Source organism: Muntiacus reevesi, chromosome 2, assembly GCF_963930625.1.
Source record: "Muntiacus reevesi chromosome 2, mMunRee1.1, whole genome shotgun sequence".
NCBI classification, from domain to species: Eukaryota; Metazoa; Chordata; class Mammalia; order Artiodactyla; family Cervidae; genus Muntiacus; species Muntiacus reevesi.
Window position 1 is genome coordinate 16,531,346 of NC_089250.1, and position 21,831 is coordinate 16,553,176.

The following is a 21,831-nucleotide window of genomic DNA, read 5'->3' on the forward strand; positions in this document are numbered from 1 at the left end:
TTCTAAGGCCCACCTGACTTCACGTTCCAGGATGTCTGGCTATAGGTGAGTGATCACACCATCGTGATAATCTGTGTCATGAAGATCTTTTTTGTAGAGTTCTTCTGTGTATTCTTACCACCTCTTCTTAATATCTTCTGCTTTTGTTAGGTCCGTACCATATCTGTCCTTTATCGAGCCCATCTTTGTGTGAAATGTTCCCTTGGTAACTCTGATTTTCTTGAAGAAATCTCTAGTCTTTCCCATTCTGCTGTTTTCCTCCATTTCTTTGCATTGATCGCTGAAGAAGGCTTTCTTATCTCTCCTGGCTATTCTTTGGAACTCTGCATTCAAATGGGAATATCTTTCCTTTTCTCCTTTGCTTTTCGCTTGTCTTCTTTTCACAGCTGTTTGTAAGGCCTCCTCAGACACCATTTTGCCTTTTTGCATTTCTTTTCCATGGGGATGGTCTTGATCCCTGTCTCCTGTACAATGTCACGAACCTCCGTCCGTAGTTCTTCAGACACTCTGTTTATCAGATCTAGTCCCTTAAATGAATTTCACATTTCCACTGTGTAGTCCTAAGGGATTTGATTTAGGTCATACCTGAATGGTCTAGTGGTTTTCTCTACTTTCTTAAATTTAAGTCTGAATTTGGCAATAAGGAGTTCATGATCTGAGCCACAGTCAGCTCCGGGTCTTGTTTTTGCTGACTGTATAGAGCTTCTCCATCTTTGGCTGCAAAGAATATAATCAATCTGATTTTGGTGTTGACCATCTGGTGATGTCCATGTGTAGAGTCTTCTCTTGTGTTGCTGGAAGAGGGTGTTTGCTATGACCAGTGCATTCTTTAGGCAGAACTCTATTACCCTTTGCCCTGCTTCATTCCGTACTCCAAGGCCAAATTTGCCTGTTACTCCAGGTGTTTCTTGACTTCCTGCTTTTGCTTTCTAGTTCCCTATAATAAAAAGGACGTCTTTGTTGGGTGTTAGTTCTAGAAGGTCTTGCAGGTCTTCACAGAACCGTTCAGCTTCAGCTTCTTCGGCATCACTGGTCGGGGCACAGGCTAGTTCCCTGTGCTCCACAGTAGGACCTTGTCAGGTCTGTGCTATCATGATCTAGTAGATTTCGAAAGTTCTGGAAGAAGAGCACATTTCAGAGATTCTCTTATAATAGTATTTTGCCCTTTCCTCAAAGCCTCCTTTCATTTGTGTATGATATGCTCCTCGCCCCCTACCCCCCGTCTTTGCTGTCACATCATTCTCTTTTATGTTCACAGTGGTGGCCAACACACCCAGTGGGAAGGAGGTGATGTGAGTGACACCCTCTCATTTCGGGGGAAATCTGATTGGGGAAGAGTGAGGGTTCAAAGTTATTTTATTCCTTGCATCTTGCAGGCCATTTTCATGATTGCTTTCCTAGAGGTGATTCTCATGTGTCTCCCATCACTGTACCTTCCCTGGTGCTGCCATGCACACTATCATGTTGATGAGGATGCAAGAGGCCATGGGTACAAGTGATGACGTAGGGTGAAAGGAATAGGTCAGCTGGTTGTAGCTGCAAGAGGAAGAGGGCTGATTTAGCATCATTGAGAGTTGCTTTAGGAAGTTCTATAACGAGCAGATTTTTAGGAGGGGAGGGAGCAGCTTTTTATAAACAGAGATACAGGGACAGGCCTTCCCTGGTGGCTCAGTGGTGAAGGATCTGCCTGCCAATGCAGGAGACAGACATAGGAGACACGGGTTCAATCCCTGGGTCAGGAAGATCTCCTAGAGGAGGAAATGGCAACCTACTCCAGTATTCTTGCCTGGGAAATCCCATGGACAGAGGAGCCTGGTAGGCTACAGTCCACGGGGTCACAAAGAGTCAGACACGACTGAGCATGCACGTGGCGTGTGGCAACCAGGGAGTGCTGAGAGCATGGGTGTTTTTTTTATTGCTGTTACTATTAGGTTACTAAACCTAAATGTCTCCACCCCTTATGTTAATTTTCTTTTCTCTCCCCCATGATCTAGGTTCACGGTGATGCTTCTTTCTGTGGTCAAGGGATTGTTCCTGAAACATTTACACTCTCTAATCTCCCACATTTCAGAATTGGTGGGAGTGTCCATTTGATTGTCAATAACCAGCTGGGTTACACCACTCCTGCAGAAAGAGGAAGGTCTTCCTTATACTGTAGTGACATCGGTATGTAACCCAGAGAAGAGCTGATGTTGTTGAGTCAAATAAGGAATTTCTAGAGAAACTTCCATTATAGTTCACTCAGAACAGGGAACCTCACTGCTGGTCCCATTTTAATTTTTGGATCAGATATGGTCAGTGGTTGCCAACAGTGTTGTTAATATTCCTTTCAGAGTCCGAGTGTGATCTTTCAATCCCAGGAAATAAGATAAGAGTAGAATTTAGAGGGTCCCATCTCAAATTGCTGATTTATCCAGTTGAATGATCTGGTATAATCCAGAGATCAACACAGTTAGTACAACTGGAGTAATTGTCTTTAGAATATTCAGAGTACCCAAGACCGCAGTCAAAAAGGATATGTTCAACCAGTAAATCTGGCCAAGGGGTCTGGTGGGAAATCAGATGTGAAGAAGCAAAGGCATCCTGTTTTAACCTGTGAAAATTGACAATATTAAAAGAAACACAGGGCTTCTTATTATTCATTCCCTATTTCACAGAATTGACAGAACTGTCAGATGGTGAGAACTGTACTGTTTTTACATACAGAGCCCTGCCTGGTTGCCATTTGGGACTATCTATGTGAATTTTTTGTGATTAGAGATTTTGAATATTCATTCTCAACCAACTCTGTGAAGAAATCCTTTTTTTTTCTCCCCTTAGGCTACATCTTTTGAAGACCCTTTTATCTCAGGAGGAAAGATAATAGTCATAATGATAATAACACACACACATCTGTTATTAGGTACCAGGCTCTTAAGCACTTTATATGCATTAACTCATTGATGCTTTAGGACATCTCTGGGTGATAGGAGCATTATTCCAGTGTCCCAGATTAGGAGACTGGAATTCATGACTTCACCAGGATCAAACAGACACAAATACTGGGTCTGAAACTCTCTCTTGTCAGCTGGCCTCCAAAGTGCAGGTTCTTGTTTTTTCTGGTGGTGGGTGGGGAGGTGTTGCACTGTGTGACTTGCAGGATCTCAGTTCCCTGACCAGGGACTGAACCTGGTCTTGGCAGTGAAAGCCTGGAATCCTAACCACTAGGGTTCCAAGGAAATCCCAAAGTGCAGGTTCCTAATACCCAAGCCAAACTACCCCTATGATGTGGGCTGTCTCCCCAGGCAGGCAACATGATTTGGGGGTAGGTTCATGGGGTGACTGGTGGGCTTCATTTCTGTCTTCTCTGCCTCAGGGAAACTGGTGGGCTGCGCCATCATCCACGTCAATGGAGACAGCCCAGAGGAAGTGGTGCGGGCTGCGCAACTGGCATTCGAATACCAGCGCCAGTTCCGGAAAGACGTGATTGTTGACTTGTTGTGCTACAGGCAGTGGGGCCACAATGAGTTGGACGAGCCCTTCTTCACCAACCCCGGCATGTACCAGATCATCAGGTACGAGTCTGAACCGTCATGCGCCCTCTGCCCTACAGTGCTCGCAGTAGTGTTTGTATTAGACTCACTCCAGGAGGGTGACCAACTTTCCCAATGTGCCTGGGACATGACCCTCTCAATGCTCAAACTGGGACAGCCCTGGGCACACTGGGGTGATCACCCCACGGGTCACAGGAAAGGGCCCCATGTTCTTCCAACTCTACATGTCTCCTCAGTGAAGAGACAAAGGGAAGCTTAACAGCCTCACTTAGCAGGTGGGAGGACTGAACAGCCAGGCCTTGAGATTTCCTTTTTAGACGCTAGAAAGTAAATGCTTTAGATGCTCCTATCTCCCTCTTTCCTGCTTGATTTCCTCATAGACATAAATTAAAGTAGAGGAGTAAACTTGGTGAGTTTTTTATGGGCCTTTCTGGTCACAGGTAGCAGACGGCCTTTGGAGGAACAAATCTGGGTTCTCCGTTGAGCTTTTTTTTTTTTTAAAGCCACCCAGTTTTCTTTTTTCCTTTTGTTCTTTTCTTTTGGCTGCACTGGTCTTTGTTGCAACCCACAGGCTTTTCTTGTTGCAGCACAAGGGCTCTCTAGTTTCCCTGTGGCATGTTGAATCTTAGTTCCTAGACCAGGGATTGAACCCATGTCCCCTGCATTGGAAGGCGGATTCTCAACCACTGAACCACTGAGGAATTCCTCCATTTAGCTTTGAATTTAGCACCCAAATGACCTGATGTGACTCGGAACCCCATTTTTAAGAATATATCCTGTCTACCTTTCACTTTTTTAAGGATTATAGTGGTCAATGTGACCAGACTTTGTCATGTAAAATATTATGGGAATGCAGAGCAGCAGCATGGTTATTTCTATTTCTGTAAAATCCAGATGTGGAATAAGTTGGCAAATTTGGTTCAAACTTTTTTAAGTAAAAGAATGCAGAATAAGTAGATAATGTAGGTCAGCCTCATAAATAACTGTCCAGAATTAACAGTTGGTGAAAAAACAAACAAAAACAACTCTTCTACTCATTATTTCTGCCTGACTGTAGACAGAAGCTTATAAAGATAAACTTGTTTTCTTTAGCTTGCCTGGAACAAGTGGTTACACACCATTACCTTTAAAAAACAAAGTTATTGGTGTGAAAGTCACATGACATAAAATAGATCTTTTTGTTTTTTTGACTGCTTGGCATGACATATGGGATCTTAGTCCCCCCTACACCCCCTGCAGTGGAAGTGTGGAGTCTTAGCCACTGGACCAACACGGAATTCCTTAAATGGACCATTTTTAAAAAAAATTTTTGTTTTATATTGGCGTATAGCCAATTAACGATGTTGTTAGTTTCATGTGCATAGCCAAAGGACTCAGCCATACATATATATACCCATTCTTCCCCAAACTCCCACCCCATCCAGGCTGCCACATAATATTGAGCAGAATTCCATGCGCTATACAGTAGGTTAAAATGGACCATTTTAAAGTGAATGATTCAGTGTGAATTGTATTAATATAAGCACCCCCTCTGTCTAGTCCCAAAACATTTCCCGCATATGTTTTTATAGCAATGACACTTCAGAATACGTCTGATAATAACTGTGTCTGTCTCTTTTTGATTTTTACAAACATGATTGAGTTTTGTTTCCCTCCTCCTTGGATAGAGCCCGGAAGAGCATCCCCGATACGTATGCAGAGTACCTTATGGCCAACGGACTCACAACCCAGGAGGAGGTGTCGGAAATCAAAGCCTCCTATTATGTGAAGTTAAATGGCCATTTGACTAATGTGGCCCACTACAGGCCCCCTGCCACGAGCCTGCAGGCCCACTGGCAAGGCTTGGTTCAGCCAGAAGCTTGTATTACCTCCTGGAACACAGGTGTGCCCCTTGACCTCCTGCGGTTTATTGGCAAGAAGTCTGTGGAGGTGCCTGAGGAGCTCCAGATGCACGGTCACCTTCTGAAGATGCATGTGCAGGTAGGGAGCCCAGGCATCCCCAGGCGTTGTTTGTCCATCTCTCACAGCCAAGGAATTGGCGTTGGTCTGGTCTTGTTGGTTGGCTAATGCACTTGACAGATATTTAATGTGAGTCATTAGTTTCTACAAACTGATCCTAGCGGAGTTTTGGTATGGACTGTCAACTCAGATTTTGTCTACCTCTAACTTCTATTTTTCCTCCACTTATTTGTTCATTCATTCATTCATAATGTCTAGGGACTTCCCTGGTGGTCCAAAGTGCCAAGGTCCAATTTGCTTTCCAATGCAGGGGGTGGGGCTTCCCTCTCTGGTCAGAGAGCTAAGATCCCACAGGTCTCACTGCCAAAAAACCAGAATATAAACAATAGAAGCAATATTGTAACAAATTCAATAAAGACTTAAAAAATTGTCCACATTGAAAAAAATTTTTTAAACCCCAAACATGTCTTATATATCATATGTACAGTTCCTACATGCCCATTATTAAAAACATGGCCACACAGGAATGCCCGTTTTGGTTTTTCTGAGCTGTGAGCAGAAGACACTTTCATTCTGGGCAGGCAGGGGGATGGCTTAAATAAAATGAATAAAAATCAATACACATAGTCTCCAAAAGCAACATTTGGATCCTTAAACATATTGAGGTTTTACCTATTGTCTCGTGTTAAGTATAAATTGACATACACTGCTCTGGTTTGCCTGAAGCTTAGTGGTTTCCTGGAACATGGAACTTCCAGCTTTAAAACTGGGAAAACAAGGAGATACAGGCCTTCATCTTTCTTGAACTTGGATGAAGGCATGATGAACTCTGGATTATTTTTAAAACACTAGCTTGCTTTGTAAGTTTCTATTATAGGTGTAGAGACCATGAAAACAATCTGTGTACTCACCATCCGACTCAAAGAATAGAATATTACTTACACCATACACCCCCACTCTCCCCACTCTGCCAACTCCCTGCCACCTCCTCTCATCCATCCGCCAAGTTAACCACTCACCTGAGTGCCTGTTTGTTTTGCCTGCTTTCAAACGTCATATATTTGCTGTCATTACTCTCAAGTTACCTTCTGCGCTTCCTGTTGTATTTAATACTATGTTTTGGAGACTTAACCATTGTTGCATTACATTTTTTGAACTCAGTGTGAAGAAGGATGTGAGCTCTTAAAAGTTTCTTTTCCCCTCCCCTTCACTTTCAGTCTCGAGTGGAAAAAGTGATGGATGGAACAAAGTTAGACTGGGCCACGGCAGAAGCTCTTGCATTAGGCTCATTGCTTGCTGAAGGTACGACTTCTCTGTACAGCTGCACGATGGATAGGGGATGCATTATACGACATCTCTTATTCGTGATGCCTGCAGCTTTGAGTTATAGCTGCCTTGTATCGTTTTTATTGACTAGAGAGGTTCTCAGATGTGTTGACTCTTCTTACCTGAAAACACTATTTAATCTTAGTATAAGTCATGTTGATAACCTTCATCAGAAAATAGTCTGTGGAAACACAGGATTCAGGGCTGACTGTATTGGAAAGATATGTTCCCTAGTAATTGTAGGCCAAATGATGACTCTTCACTCTTTAACAGTTCACTTTGACTACAGAGTTTTGAATATAGGACAGGTGCATTTTAAGAAGGATAATCTATTATCTTAAGGGTGCTTCTCAGGATGAGCTGGTGTATAAGGATTCAGGGTCCCCAGGCCTTATTATCACTTAGGTTATTCATGGGAATCTGGATTTTTCTTCTCCCCTTCTTGCTTGCTTAAGGTTTTAATGTCCGTCTGAGTGGCCAAGATGTGGGCCGTGGAACTTTTAGCCAGAGGCACGCAATGGTTGTTTGCCAGAAGACAGATGACACTTATATCCCCCTGAACCATATGGACCCTAATCAAAAGGGGTTTCTAGAGGTAGGACATTTCACTCTCTAGTGTAACACCCAGGTGGCAATGATCGTAGCTACAGGCTTCTTAGCAACAGGTGTTGGTAACATCTGAACTTTGGATTCAGTACTTTTTGAAATAAGGGGATGCTGAATGGATAGACAGTGAAGGTTGGTCCACTTGGAAGGGAAGAAACAAACTAGCAAGTAGGCTAGAGCTGTGTCACTCTGGCTACTTATCTGTATTCAGGTAAATGTCAAATGGATGTTCATTTTGTCAATCCAGAATTGACATTATAACCTGCTTGTTGCTGAATTCATTAAAATAAATAAAAAATGTGGATAATAGGCCAACGTTTCTTGACAACTTAAAAAAAAAAACCCACTTCTATAAGCTTATTTTATTCCCTAGGACTTAGCAGGCTTGATGAATTTATCTATTATCATGTATTTCCAGTCATTGAGTTAGATTCATTAGAGTCAAGAGCAGAGCCTGCGTCTTTTCATTTTTGTTTCTCTAACAACTAGTGTGGTGCCTGGCACATGAAGTTTGTTGAATTATCCTTTAAGGTACAATTAGTGGCATAGCATCTTTTTTCCCTACTCTAGTGATTTGTCTGAGAGCATGGGGTTTACTGATATTCAATATTTTTTAAAAATACACTTGTCAAAAGCAAGATTCCAGGAAATTGCTTAAAGGACATGCAGCTCATATTTTCTTTAAATTAGTCTAAAATCCCCACCTTGATCAGTTATCTAGATTGGTGATCTAAATACTGAAACATCTAGTATTTCCCCTACCCAATCAATGTCTTTTATTGATTTGTGATTTGATATATGGTATCCATTAACTTTGAATATTGCACTAGGTCAGCAACAGCCCACTGTCGGAAGAGGCTGTCCTGGGATTCGAGTATGGGATGAGCATTGAAAGCCCTAACCTGCTGCCCGTCTGGGAGGCTCAGTTTGGTGATTTCTTCAATGGTGCCCAGATCATCTTTGACACGTTCATCTCTGGAGGTTGGTGTCTGGTGGACGCATCACAGCAGCTGCATGGGGACAAGCGTATGGGAAGGGGCCATAGCTGTGGCCACAGCATCCCTTGCCCCACGAGCTGGGGGCCCGACCTGTCATCCACCGGGGCAGAACAGCTGTCAGACAGTTCAATGTGCTGTTGGGAAGAGCACCTAAGCCTCTGCGAGCAGAAAGGCTGCGCCTCCTGGGCAGCATGCTTGGCTCTAGGGAATGGTGCCTATACTTGCCCCCTCCTAAGAGGTCTGATTTCCAGGTCTGCTCTTGGTGTGTGTTGAGTAACTACAGCATGAACAACAAGCAGGCAGCAGTGACACAGTGAGGACTTGTGATTAGAATGAATATGTGTGTCAGTCCCTTTTTCACGTCCAACTCTTGTGACCCCATGGACACCCCACCAGGCTCCTCTGTCCATGGGATTCTCCAGGCAAGAAAACTGGAGTGGGTTGCCATTCCCTTCTCCAGGGGATCTTCCTGACCCAGGGATTGAACCTGGGTCTCCTGCATTGCAGGTGGACTCTTTACTATCTGAGCCACCAGGGAAGCCCGATTAGAATGAATGACAGTCTTGAAAAGCTGCTCCCCACAGCCCAGGGTCACACAAGTATCTCAGAGTTGGAAGTTGTGCATCTTACTGGGTTTAATCATGCCTTACAAAAGCTGTGCCCACTCACTGTAGAAATTCCAAGTGTATAAAATACAAGTCTGAGTCTCCCCCCAGACCATCCCCCCATTTTCTGGGGGGACCCACTTATGGGTTTTGTGTGCACACCTCAGACCCTTCTCGTGGTTGCTTCTCTGTAACTTTGTGGTCCTGAAGAAGAAAAGAGGCTTGAGGAGACTGGACTTTGCCATGTCCAGAGACTCTTCCAAAGAGTCTGCTTCTCTTGTTTTGGAGCTCAGGTTTTAGGGCTCAGCAGTTGTGGAGCATGGGCCAAGTTGCCCTGAGGCATGTGGGATCTTCCTGGACCAGGGACTGAACCCTTGTCCTCTGCATTGGAAGGGGGATTATTAACCACTGGACTACAGAGGAAGTCACTACTTTTTTTTTTCACCTGGCAACCTGCATCAAGCAAGTCTATCCGTGTCATTTTTCCAGTGGCATTTCTCACTTCTTGTCTCTGTGTCACATCTTTGTACTTCTTGCAATATTTTAAGCTTTTGCATTATTAGTATATTTGGGATGGTGATCTGTGATCAGTGATTTTTGATGTCACTATTGTGAAAAGACTGCTGAAATCTCAGATGATGGTTAGCAGTTTTTAGGAAGAAAGTTTCTTTTAATTAAGGTACGTGCATGGTTTTTTCAGAGTGCTGTTGCACATTTGCTAGACTGTGGTATAGAGTAAATTTTACCCACAGCGGGAAACCAAACAATTCATGTGATTCGCTTTACTGTAGAGTCCCGGACTGGAACCTGCAGTTTCTGGGAGGTTTGTCTGTATTTCCCTCTATGAAAAGGCCTTGAGGGGGTGCGGCGGCAAACTAACAAGTGTCTTACTGCGCCATCGGCTAGGGGGGGTCTGGCACCTGCGCTGTAGGATCTCACTCCCGCCGCTACTTTACAGGCGAGGCCAAGTGGCTCCTCCAGAGTGGCATCGTGGTCCTCCTTCCCCACGGGTACGACGGGGCTGGGCCGGAGCACTCGTCTTGTCGAATAGAGCGTTTCTTGCAGGTATGTCCACTGCCTTCTAGATTCCAAGGAATGTCTTCCCTGCTTCGTAGGTGCTCTGAAATAGAACTGCCTCCTGCAGACACTCCTGAATATGAACCTTGGACTGTAAGACATCGTAGTATTTGAATGAAACAGATCTAATGCAATGTTCGTCAATAGTTCTTGGAAATACAATGCTTCAAGCATGTTAGTATCATGGTTTCATGGCAGTGAAAGTTCTTCTTATGTGGCGAATATCAGTAGTTTCTGAGTCAAGGTGATCATTGGAATCATCTAGGGAGCCTTTTATAAACAGAGATGCAGGGACCAAGGGCTTCCCAGGTGGCTCAGTGGTAAGGAATCTGCCTGCCAATGCAGGAGTCACAAGAGATGAAGGTTCTGTCCCTAAGCTGGGAAGATCCCCTGGAGGAGGAAATGGCAGCCCGCTCCAGTATTCTTGCCTGGAAAATCCCATGGACAGAGGAGCTTGGTGGGCTACAGTCCATGGGGTGGTGAAGAGTCAGACGTGACTGAGTGACTGAGCACACTCGCAGGCACTGGGACCAGGCCAAGATCCAAGTAGTGACAGTGTTTTTATCAAATGATCATGACCATCAAAAATCTGAGTAACAACCCAGAAACTACCATTATCTTTTGGTAAGAATCATTACCAATGCCACTTAATGCGTATTACTTCCTAATATTTTATTATAAAAAATTTCAAGCATAAAGAAAAGGTGGAAAAATTTTACAGAGAATATTCATGTGCCCACTTGCTACATTCTGCCATTAATATCTTATTTTAATGTTTTATCATGTAACTATTCATCTGTCATTCCTCTATCTATAAATCCACATAATTTTTGCATGTATTTGAAAGTAAACGAAGACATCAGTACACATCGCCCTACGTATGTGCATATCAGTAATTATCTTAGCATGCATGCAACTAAAATATATATAAAGGTGATAGATTAGTAGACAGGTAGATAGAACAGTAGATAGATAAATGCATATAACTGTGTTTGATTGGTAAAGACAGATAAATAATTTCATAAAAATTAGATTACAGAAATAAATTGCAAGTGAATTAAAAGAATTGAGTGTGAAATACAAAACTGTAATTTTTCAAAGACATTTAGGAAATGAGTATGCAAAAGATACAATTTGGAAGTCATCAGCTTTGTTGTTGTTTTTGGCCATTCAGCCTGACTTGTAGGATCTTAGTTCCCTGACCAGGGCTCAAACCCAGACCCTAGCAGTGAAAGCTCCGAGTACTAACTGATAAACTGTCAGGGAATTCCTCTCCACTGCTTCGTGACTGGGGTTAGAAGACATGCCTCCACTCTCTGTCCCAGCAGAGTCTTCTGAGAGTTCATTCCTCATCTTCAGCTTTTCAACCTCGTTAGCTGTTTTGATTCTTGTCTGTAAAACAAGCTATCCTTGCATTTATTTCATCAGGAAAGTGAGATTCAGACACTGCATCCTTCCAACATATTCACCCCACAGGCATCAAAGTCTGTATTTTTCAAAAAGTCCCTTCCAGATGCTTCTTTTTAAAATTTTAATTATTTTTGGCCATGCCACACAGCTTGTGGGATCTTAGTTCCCCGACCAGGGACTGAACCTGTGCCCAGGACGGTGAAACCACTGAGTTCTGACCACTGGATCATCAGGGAATTCCCCCTCTTCAGATGCTTCTTGCAGCCCACCGTGTTTGGGAAGAACCACGTTAGAACACACAGACTCAGCAGATGGGAGCCACCAGGCCTCTCCTGGTGAATTCTTCATGGGTCATCCATCTACCTTCTGGTCTTCTTCTGTGAGGAAGAGACACATCTCCTCTCCATCTCCTGGAGATGCCCGGTTTCCCTTAGCATAGCCTGTGCCCTTAGGATGGGGTGAGCTGACTCAACTGTTGGCTCCTTCCTTTCACTTCCCTCCCAGATGTGTGACAGTGCAGAGGAGGGTGTGGACGGGGACACTGTGAACATGTGTGTGGCTCACCCCACCACGCCCGCCCAGTACTTCCACCTGCTCCGGAGACAGATGATTCGGAACTTCAGGAAGCCCCTCATCCTTGCTTCTCCGAAGACACTGCTCAGGCTCCCCGTAAGTAGAAAAAAGGTTTGTCAGTCTTTCTCCTCTGGCCGTATTTTCCCCTGCATTTCCCTCTCTTTTGTATATCTGGTTACAGTTCTAGATAATAGAAGTGTCTCTTTAGTTTTAGTTGGCCATGCTGCTGTGTCTCTCTTTCTTTAACCTTTCAAGAATAACTAGAAATCCAGGTCACTTGCAGTTTCATTGTTGTGAGGGACAGGCATAGCAGATATTATCACCCTGGTATCCCAGCCTGAGCAGAAATAATCTTTTAGAATAAAACATTTCAAAGTCCAAATGGTGTCAGCACTGCTATGTTTATAGTCGCAAGTTGGGAATTTAAAGTACTCTGATGAAGACAAGTAGTTTTATTCCTTGACTGTGTGTGTGTGTGTGTGTGCGCGCGCGTGTGTGTGTGTGTGTGTGTGTGTGGCAGAGTTTTGTTAAAGTGAAAAGGGACAGAGAAGGGTTCTGACATAGACATCAGAAGGGGGATGGAGAGTGCCCCCTTACTGACTTTTATTTAGACTTTTTTGGTGAAATGATTTATCACAAGTAGACTCCCTTTCAAACATTGTAACAATATAGCTTATCTACTTCTTGGCTTCACAAGGATACATTTTCTCTTGATTTACCCTAAGTGTTAAGTGCACAAATGTTTTTTAAATCACACAAATATGCCAGTTTTCAAGAGGCAGAATTCAAGATAATAAGTACTTTTAAGCATGTATTTATCCCATCTGCTATCATTTTTTTCAGTTTTGTATGAGAGTCTGAATTAGAATTAAATGTTTGTGTTTATTGGGATGCCAGTGGTGAGGTGGACTATGTCGTTCAGGACTTGGCTGTCCAAGACTGCTGTGTGTGTCTAACCAAAGTCAGAGAGCATGTGTTTTGGAAGTGATGAGTGTTGGGAGAAGCTGCCAGGGATTTGGCTTCACAGTTGTCTTTTTCGGCAGTTTCCAGCATTTGGAGGGGAGTGAGGTGACCCTCGCTCTCACTGTTGGTTGTGGGCACTGGCGCTCTCCCAGAGTGAGCACCCGCTTACGTTTGGCGCTCCAGACACCTCACCTGTCCCAGCCCGGCCTCAGGGGTCAATAATGAGGGTCAGTAATGACCTCAGAGGTCAGCTCAGCTTCTTTCACCAATGGCAGCAGTTCATTTGTTTGTTCTCTCTGTGAACAACCCTGTGTGTTTTGAGGTGGCTTCAGGAACATCACGGGACATTTGAGACAAGTGAATGCAATCCCTTTCTTTCTTTCATTTTTTGCTTGCTTCTTTTTTGGCCATTACATGTGGCATGCAGGATCTTAGTTCCCTAACCAGGGATTGAAACTGAGCCCCCTGCTTTGGGGTCATGTGGTGGTAACCACCGGACCACCAGGAAAGTCCCATTATGCTGTGTTTCTGATGGGACTCTCTTGACACTGATATTTTGAAATAGCAATGTGAAAGGGGCCAACTCAAAATGTAAATTTACTATAGTTTATTTCTAAGAATTATATACATCTGGGATTCTTGAAGCCAACTTTCATTGTATCCCTAAGGTTGTCATCTGGTCCCTCCATCATACCTAAAAGGAGACTAATGATATTAATTATATATATATGTATGTATGTATATGTGTATATATATATATATATATGTATGTATGTATATATGTTACTAGGTATTGAGTGAACTGTTAACAGTTTTACTGAGAATTTCTTTTGCTGTTTGAAATTGAGAATAAGAGTTCATTTTCTGGCCCTAATGCTCCACCCCTCTCCCCAAGTCTAATATACAATTTATTAAACAAATAAGTGAAGCCTTCCTTGGGGAACTTAAAAAATACCAACAGCTCTAGATTTTCAAATGAAAAACTATGCTTATTAAGTCATCAAATATGTTCATGAGACACATAAGTCCTTTTGTTAGTGGAAAGTCAGCAGTATCAGTATTGGATTCTGACTTCTTCCTGAAAATTGGTACAGTGATCTCTCAGAATATACACAGCCAATCTTCTCCAGGCATGGCCTACTCAGAGGTGACTTAGCATATGGCAGACATGACTCAGGTACACCTGTCAAGTGGCACCAAAATCCCACCCCAGTTTTGTACATGACTCTGAACTCCAGCTCCTTTTGATTCCTGCTATAGGAAGTGGGGACTGATGAAGGACTCTGGTTCAGAAAGGAGAAAGATTGCCTCCTGTTATGTAGCTAGAGTGTCCCCTTTAGGGTTTCCCAGGTTTTGCTCGTGGTAAAGAACCCACTTGCCAAGGACGGAGACTTAAGAGACTTGGGTTCAACCCCTGGGTCAGGAAGATCCCCTAGAGGAGGGCATGGCAACCCACGTCACTGTTCTTGCCTGGAGAATCCCATGGACAGAAGAGCTTAGTGGGCTACAGTCCATAGGGTCACAGAGTTGGACATGACCGAGTCAATTTAGCACACTTGCATAGCTGAATAGCTAATATTATTTTTTTAAATTATATCACAATATTCCAGCGTTTTTATGGCTGCCGTCAATGACCTCGTCTAAATGTCATATACTCATCTGGGACTAGACTATAAGGAAACTAACTTAGATGATAACAGAAAAGATCAAATCCTTCACCTTGGGCTTCATCAGTTTTCTACTTTTAAGTTCTTTACAAGTATTTATTTATTTGGGGGCTGTACCACAAAATATGTATTTTGGGATCTTGGTTCCCTGACGAGGGATTGAAACCCAGGCCCTTGGCACTGAAAGTGCTGACCCTAAGCACAGGACCGCCAGGCAATTCCCAACAAGTATATATTTAAATTGAGCTCAATAATAAAATTTCTTTTCACAATATTCATATATTGTTCTGATTGATGTTTATGTTTATAAATTATCATCAAAATCCTAAAGATAGAAATAATTGCATCACCTTAGCTATGCTGGCTTACAATACAAATTCTATATAATGTTGTTTCTGATACCCACAGATTAAGGTAGATTTTTAATTAATTATCCAGTTGAGTCATCCAACAAAAATTCTAATTGTTAGCATTTTATCATGGCACCAGACAAAAGGCAATAGTCTGTAACCTCAGAGAAACAATTTTACCCTGAAGTATGCAGAACAGATACTTTTGAGAAAGATACTATGTTTATCAGTACATATGTTTACTTATAGTCCCAGGAGAGAATTTTGACACTAGTCCTTGGAAAGATCCCTTGTAAGTAAAAGCATCTTTAGCTCCTGTCCATTGGTTGATGGATTTGTGGCTTTTTCTCTCCCTCCTTAGGCAGCTGTATCAGCTCTTCAGGAAATGGCACCGGGAACAACATTCAAACCAGTCATTGGAGATTCATCTGTGGATCCAAAAAAGTAATCTGAAGCAGAGCTCTATTTTCATACTCTGCAGTAGATTTGTGACGAGCGGGAGAACTCCTTCATGTTAAGTGAACCAAGTGACCCTAATCTCTATTCTGAAACATATAAATCCTTTAAATCTATGGTGTAGGAGTTAGATTATGCACAGAAGAGTGAATTTTGGAGTATATGTTACTAAAGAAGGTTTCCCACTGTATAGTGTGACTGAACCCCACTACAGCGCCCCCACTGCTTCAGAGGCAAAGCATTTCAATCTCTGTGGTCCCTCCTTTCTTCTGCTACAATTCTTACCTTTTATAAATAATTAATTAATTATTAAAATTTTTATTTTGGCTTCCCGGGTCTTAGTTGCAGCATACGGGATCTTTAATTGCGGCAGGCAAACTCTTAGTTGCAACATGTGGGACCTTGTTCCCCGGCCAGGGGTGGAACCCGTGTCCCCTGCATTGGGAGCATGGAGTCTCAGCACTGGACCACCAGGGCAATCCCTACAATTCTTATTTTAAGATATTTCTCCCCCACCCAATTGTCCCTTTTCTTCCCAACAGGGTTAAGAGTCTGGTGTTCTGCTGTGGCAAACATTTCTATGCCCTGATGAAGCAAAGAGAATCTTTGGAGGCCAGGAAGCATGACTTTGCCATCATCCGAATAGAAGAACTCTGTCCTTTCCCACTGGATTCACTGCAGCAAGAGATGAGCAAATATAAACACGTTAGAGGTAAAGAGTCCTTGTTCAGCTTTTTGTTTTTAAGATACCTGAAATGTATTTGGAATATCTCAAATGAAAAGCTGGTACAGGGGAAGTGAGAGTTACTAGAAAGTTGACTCTCATGGAATCTGGAGATGTGAAAATAGTTCAGCTAAAGCCAATGTCTCCATGTCTTTTCTGGTGTCCCTTTGTCTCTCCCTCCCTCTCATATATGACATCTAATTTCTTGAGTTTGGAGGAATGCAATACTATCAATGCTATACTATCATTTATGATAAATCCAGTATGATTGTAAAAGATAAGCCTTTTCAGCAAGTGGGGCTGGAATAATTGGATATCTATATGCACTTAACACAGAAATTAACTCAAAGTAGATCATAGACCTAAATGTAAAGGTATAAAATTTCTAGAAGAAAATGAATGAAAATTTTTGTGACCTTGGGTTAGGCAAAAAGTTCTTAGACATAATACCAAAATCACGTTCCAGAAAAGAAAAACTGTATTTTACCAAAATGAAAAACTTCTGCACTGTGAAAGGCACTGCAAAGAATATAAAAAAGACAAGACGAAAGCAAAGAGAAAATATTTTTAAATATTATACATATCTGATAAAGGAATCTCCAGAATGTTTGAAGAGCTCTGAAAACTCAACAGTGAGAAAACATAGAATCCAGTTTTTCAAAAGATGCAAAAGAATTGAACTGGCTTTTTACCAAAGAACCACATGGCAAATGACCATATGAAAGGATCCTCAATGTAATCAGTGATAGAGAAATGCAAATTAAGCTAAAGTGAGATAGGACTACATACCAATTCAAATGACTAACATGGAAACAAAACAATACGAAGGACTGATAAGGATGCAGGGCAACTGGTATCCTCAATCACTGCTGGTGGGGATAGAGACTGGTCCAGTCACCCTGGAAAACAGTTTGTCAGTTTCTCATGCAGTTAACACAGAGTTACTGTACCACCCAGCAGTCCCACTCCTAGGTATTTACCCAAGAGAAAGGAAAAATCCCATGTGTGAAGGTCGACAGCAGCTCTATTCATAATTGCCCCAAACTGGAAATGACTCCAACATCCTTCAACCGGTGAATGAAGATATAATCTCTTTGTGCATCCCTGCAATATCTTAACCCTCAGCAATGAAAGAGAGTGAACTGTTGCATTTGGCAAAATCATCGATGGATTTTGCTAATTCACGGAAGCCAGACCCAAAAGGCTGGCTGTGTGATTCCATTTATCTGCTTGATCTGGAAAAGGCAGAACTTTGTGGATAGAGAAAAGATCAGTGATTGCTGGAGGCTGAAGGTGGGAGGAAGAGTTGAGTATAAGTGACAGAATGAGGGGATATTTGGGATTGAGAGGATTGTTCTGTATCACTGTGGTGATGTGGTGATGGTGATGGATATATGACTATGCATTTCTCAAAAAAAAAAAAAATAACACTGTGCCATATTAGAAAAGTATGTATTGAGGATACATGTGTGTGTTTGTATGTATGTGTATATATATATGTATGTATATATACAAATATAGATAGCCTGTATGGTATGTGTATGTATGCACACACACATACATATTGTGTCTTTTTGTGTGTGTAGTATGTTGTATATACATTTACTTGCTGTATTGAGATGAAATTTCTTCTTTTATAGATTTTATCTGGAGTCAGGAGGAGCCTCAGAACATGGGTCCTTGGTTTTTTGTTTCTCCAAGGTTTGAGAAGCAACTGGCCTGCAAGGTAACAACTCTTTCTTGCAGTGTTTTGTGTGTGTCCCATTTCCTCTGGAGTGCCAACAAATAGGTTTATCCCCTATTATCAGTCCAAAGTTCTATAAAGATAAACTAAAATATAAAATCTAGTTTTAGGCTCTTCTTTCAGACTAAACTTCTGAGTGTTCAGCAAGTTGTGTATGTGTACCTACTAGTATTATGTTAAAAAAACAAAACAAAAACATTGATTATACTCAAAAAGGTAGAAGACCTACCTGTTGGCTACCTTTCCCATTAGCCTACTCAGCATTCTTGCCCCAAAGATTAGTAACCAAGCCCCAGGGGAGGAGAGCCATGAGCTAGCTTGTTTTACAGTAACACTTATTCCAGGCCCACTTGCAAGGCTGGTAAACATCAAAGGCCAAGTTGTTAGTTATGTTTTAGGAAGATAAAAACAAGAGAAGAACAATCACGTTTGCTTCTGTTTGTCTTTCTATTATGCTTTGTTTAGAACTCAAGTCACTTGATATCAGCTTCAGTTCCCTGTCCATCACCAACTTCCGGAGTTTACCCAAACTCATGTCCATTGAGTCGGTGATGCCATCCAACCATCTCCTCTGTCGTCCCCTTCTCCTCCTGCCCTCAATCTTTCCCAGCATCAGGATATTTCCAATGAGTCCGCTCTTGGCATCAAGTGGCCAAAGTACTGGAGTTTCAGCTTCAGCATCAGATATCAGCTTACCAGGCTCCAGTCATTTTCACCTGTGAATAGTTCTAAATTAGAAAACCCTACAGCTAAAACCAAGTAACAGTTACCTAAGAACAAGACAAATTCCTGAATGTGTCTCACCTTATCATGCCTGGAATTTAGTTTTCAGTTGTGACTTACAGCTCCCTGTAATCTAGTTTAGGTCACTCATTACTTTCAAAAACGGTGATTTATGGTTAAACAACTTAAAAGAAATACATTCGTGTCCTTGGGCAAGCTAAGCAGAGCTCTGACTGAGTTCAAATGTCATTTTATTTCTTTTCTGTTTCCACAATAGCTCCGTCTTGTAAGCCGACCCGCGTTGCCAGTACCGGCTGTGGGAATCGGCACCATTCACCTACAGCAGCATGAAGAAGTTCTCACCAAGACCTTCACCCCATGACGTCCTTTGAAGAAATACTACTTCCTTGTAAGAAAACTGCCATAAAAAGAAAGGCTTGTCTCCTCCACTCGCTAGGTACCATGAAAAGATTGTATTCCTGGAAGACAGTGAGATTGATGAGGGTGGAGGAGAGGTAAATCTGGAATACATGGAACAGCCAAAGGAATTGTTCTTTGAGACATGAATCCCACAAGTCACTTTTCTCCTTAAATGTACCATAATGTTATACTGTTTTAGGTCAGAGTGAGTTGTGGAACTGGGTCCTGATCCAGATGTCTTTAGACTCTCCTCTTTCTAACTAACTGTATGTACTCAGGAAAAGTCCTTGAGCATGAATTTATTGCTTCAAGAATCCCATGGACAGAGGAGTCTGGGGGGCTACAGTCCATAGGGTCACAAAGAGTGTGACATGACTGAAGCGACTTACAATTTTCTGTTTTGAGGTTGATCAGGTCACTCTTTATTGAAATACAACACACATGCCAGGGAAGTCCAAGGACATCTCTGGAACAGAGGAAGACCCCAACAGTTCCCTATATATGTACACCCAGGCATATAGTGTGAGCCAGGGTCCCACTGCTGTGTTTTCTCCAGATTTTCTTAATGCGTGTCACTTCCATGAATCTTCCCTTCTTTATTCAAAGTTCTTGAGTACCTATGTTTTGATTTTATGTCATCTCTGGTGCTGCTTTCCAGCCACTGTGAAAAGTGTTTTATCAAACACTATAGCAAAACTGTATTATTCCTGATTTGTGTTCTTCAGGATCACTGTTTTACCCATTGTCCTTAAGTATCAGTCCTATTAAATATAAACTTATGGGTGTTCACCACATTATTATTGAGTTGTAGCTACAGTGAAATTGATTGGTGATCTACTTTGCCATATTATCTTTTTCGTCACCCTTAATTATTCTTGCCACAATACCTTAATATTTTTAATGAACTCTGGGCGGTGTCTGATATGGAGATTTCAGCCACTGGTTGATCAGCCTCGCCTCTAAAAGTCCCTGCTGTCATATGATGTTTATTTGTGGCACTTAAGGATCACTTTGATAGTGGGAACTTTCCAGTGTTAGGTGCTTTGGGGACTTCTAGAGATCACCAATCTATTCCCTTATTTGGAAATTAGGCTTAGTACTGGAGAGTATAACTAAACATCAGCAAACTTCCTAGCTTTATATGGCTTGGTGCTGCAGAAACTACCATATACCATTCTTGTGCCATAATACTGTTTTCTCAGAAATGGGAGAGTACCCGAGGCCCTGGAATACCCTCTCCACTTTTACTGGCAACTGTCAGTGTCTTTTAGAACCAATGTATAGGTTGTTCTGGCCACAGCAGTAGATTAGTGATTCACATCTTAAATCATAAATCATGTAATTTAGTACCATGCTTGTCAACCAATAAAATTACAAAGATCTATTTAATGAGAATGGTTATCAATGTTGTATATTAAACTAGAAAAAAAATAAAAGCACAGGGTCATCTTTTTTGCAGATCTCTTGATTTCTTGAGTTAAAATATTTCAAAAGTCTAAGCACAAAAGTAGATGGAAGACTAGAGTTTTTTTAGTTTAGATCTCTCCAAATGTCTAACTTTACACCTTCCAAGTCTGTTTCTTGTTAATCTCCAAGTTGAGCTATGAGATATATCTTCTATATCTTAACCTTCTTACTCTCAATCATCACTGCAACATGCATCATTATTTTGAATTACCTTGCAGGAAGGGACTGTTAGTTCTCCGCAGCAAGTTGCCAAACCAGTTAATTTTGGAAGACTTTTTATTAAAGTATATTACTTTAGTGTTGTTCCCCTGTAACTTCTCTGACTCATATTAAGAACCAGCTATAATGGAACAAAAATAAGAAATGATCCTGTAAGAGTAGAATAGCGTTTCCTTAATAAAGTTTATTAAACACCTATTGCAATAAGGCGTTTTTCTTGACATTAGAAACACGTGCAAATTAAAGATAAACCGTGTTGCTCATTGTCCTCGTTAAGAAGTAGGAGGAACTAAAATTTGGGCTAGCAGATTGCTAAGATGATATGCTTTTCCTTACACTATGCTGTCCACGAGGGGACGAGAGAGCCTAGACAAGGCAGACAGGGATTTTGGGGGGGGGGGGGGGCGGGCGTCGGTGGGTGGGGGTGGGTGGAGGCGCTGTCCAGTGGTTAAAACTCCGCATTCCAAGGCAGGGGGCGATGTTCCATCTATGCTTGGGAAACTGAGATCCCTCAGGAAGGCTGCTCAGGAAGGCCATAGTAGAGAGTGAAAAGTTCACAAGCTATCAACTACAAACAAATTTCTGAAAACGTCCCAGCAGTTCCAGTAAGATGGAAACAAAATAAAAAGTTTGTTTGGGTCATGCGGGCTCTGGAGGCAACTCGGCTCCAGTCGTGGGGATCGAACCCGTCCTGCGCTCCTGGGGCGGTCGCTCGGGTTGCGTCCTGACTCCAACCCCCGGGTCTTCTGGGGGTCGAGGTCAAGGAGGAGACACAGCCCTTGCTGGACACTGAGCTCGGAGAGGTGCTCACAGCGCAAAGACCCAGCAGCCCTGGCCCCACAGAGGGTCCCACCTCCTGGGCTCCGCAGGAGGACGCCCACGCTGGCGGTGGCCATGGCAACGACGCGGACGTCATCTGCGCAGGCGGCCTAAAGCCAGGCTGTCGTCAGGGGGTGGGGCCTGGCGGGGCGAAAACGCGGGTCACGTGGGCGGGGGCGGAGCCTACGCGGG

General features: G+C 42.5%; 1 protein-coding gene across 2 annotated transcripts in view; it reads left to right on the forward strand.

The window, feature by feature from the left end:
- DHTKD1 (dehydrogenase E1 and transketolase domain containing 1) overlaps nt 1–21,027 on the forward strand; it is a 41,838-nt gene extending 20,811 nt beyond the window's left edge. For both annotated transcript variants that reach the window (XM_065920981.1, XM_065920982.1), the window contains 12 exons: nt 1,995–2,166; nt 3,356–3,554; nt 5,201–5,513; nt 6,710–6,794; nt 7,274–7,413; nt 8,255–8,405; nt 9,986–10,092; nt 12,019–12,183; nt 15,429–15,511; nt 16,066–16,235; nt 17,888–17,973; nt 18,992–21,027. In XM_065920981.1, coding sequence (XP_065777053.1) covers nt 1,995–2,166; nt 3,356–3,554; nt 5,201–5,513; nt 6,710–6,794; nt 7,274–7,413; nt 8,255–8,405; nt 9,986–10,092; nt 12,019–12,183; nt 15,429–15,511; nt 16,066–16,235; nt 17,888–17,973; nt 18,992–19,096 — 1,776 coding nt within the window. In that variant the 3' untranslated portion in view covers nt 19,097–21,027. The remainder of the gene's footprint in view (nt 1–1,994; nt 2,167–3,355; nt 3,555–5,200; nt 5,514–6,709; nt 6,795–7,273; nt 7,414–8,254; nt 8,406–9,985; nt 10,093–12,018; nt 12,184–15,428; nt 15,512–16,065; nt 16,236–17,887; nt 17,974–18,991) is intronic.
- The last annotated feature ends 804 nt before the right edge of the window (nt 21,028–21,831 follow it).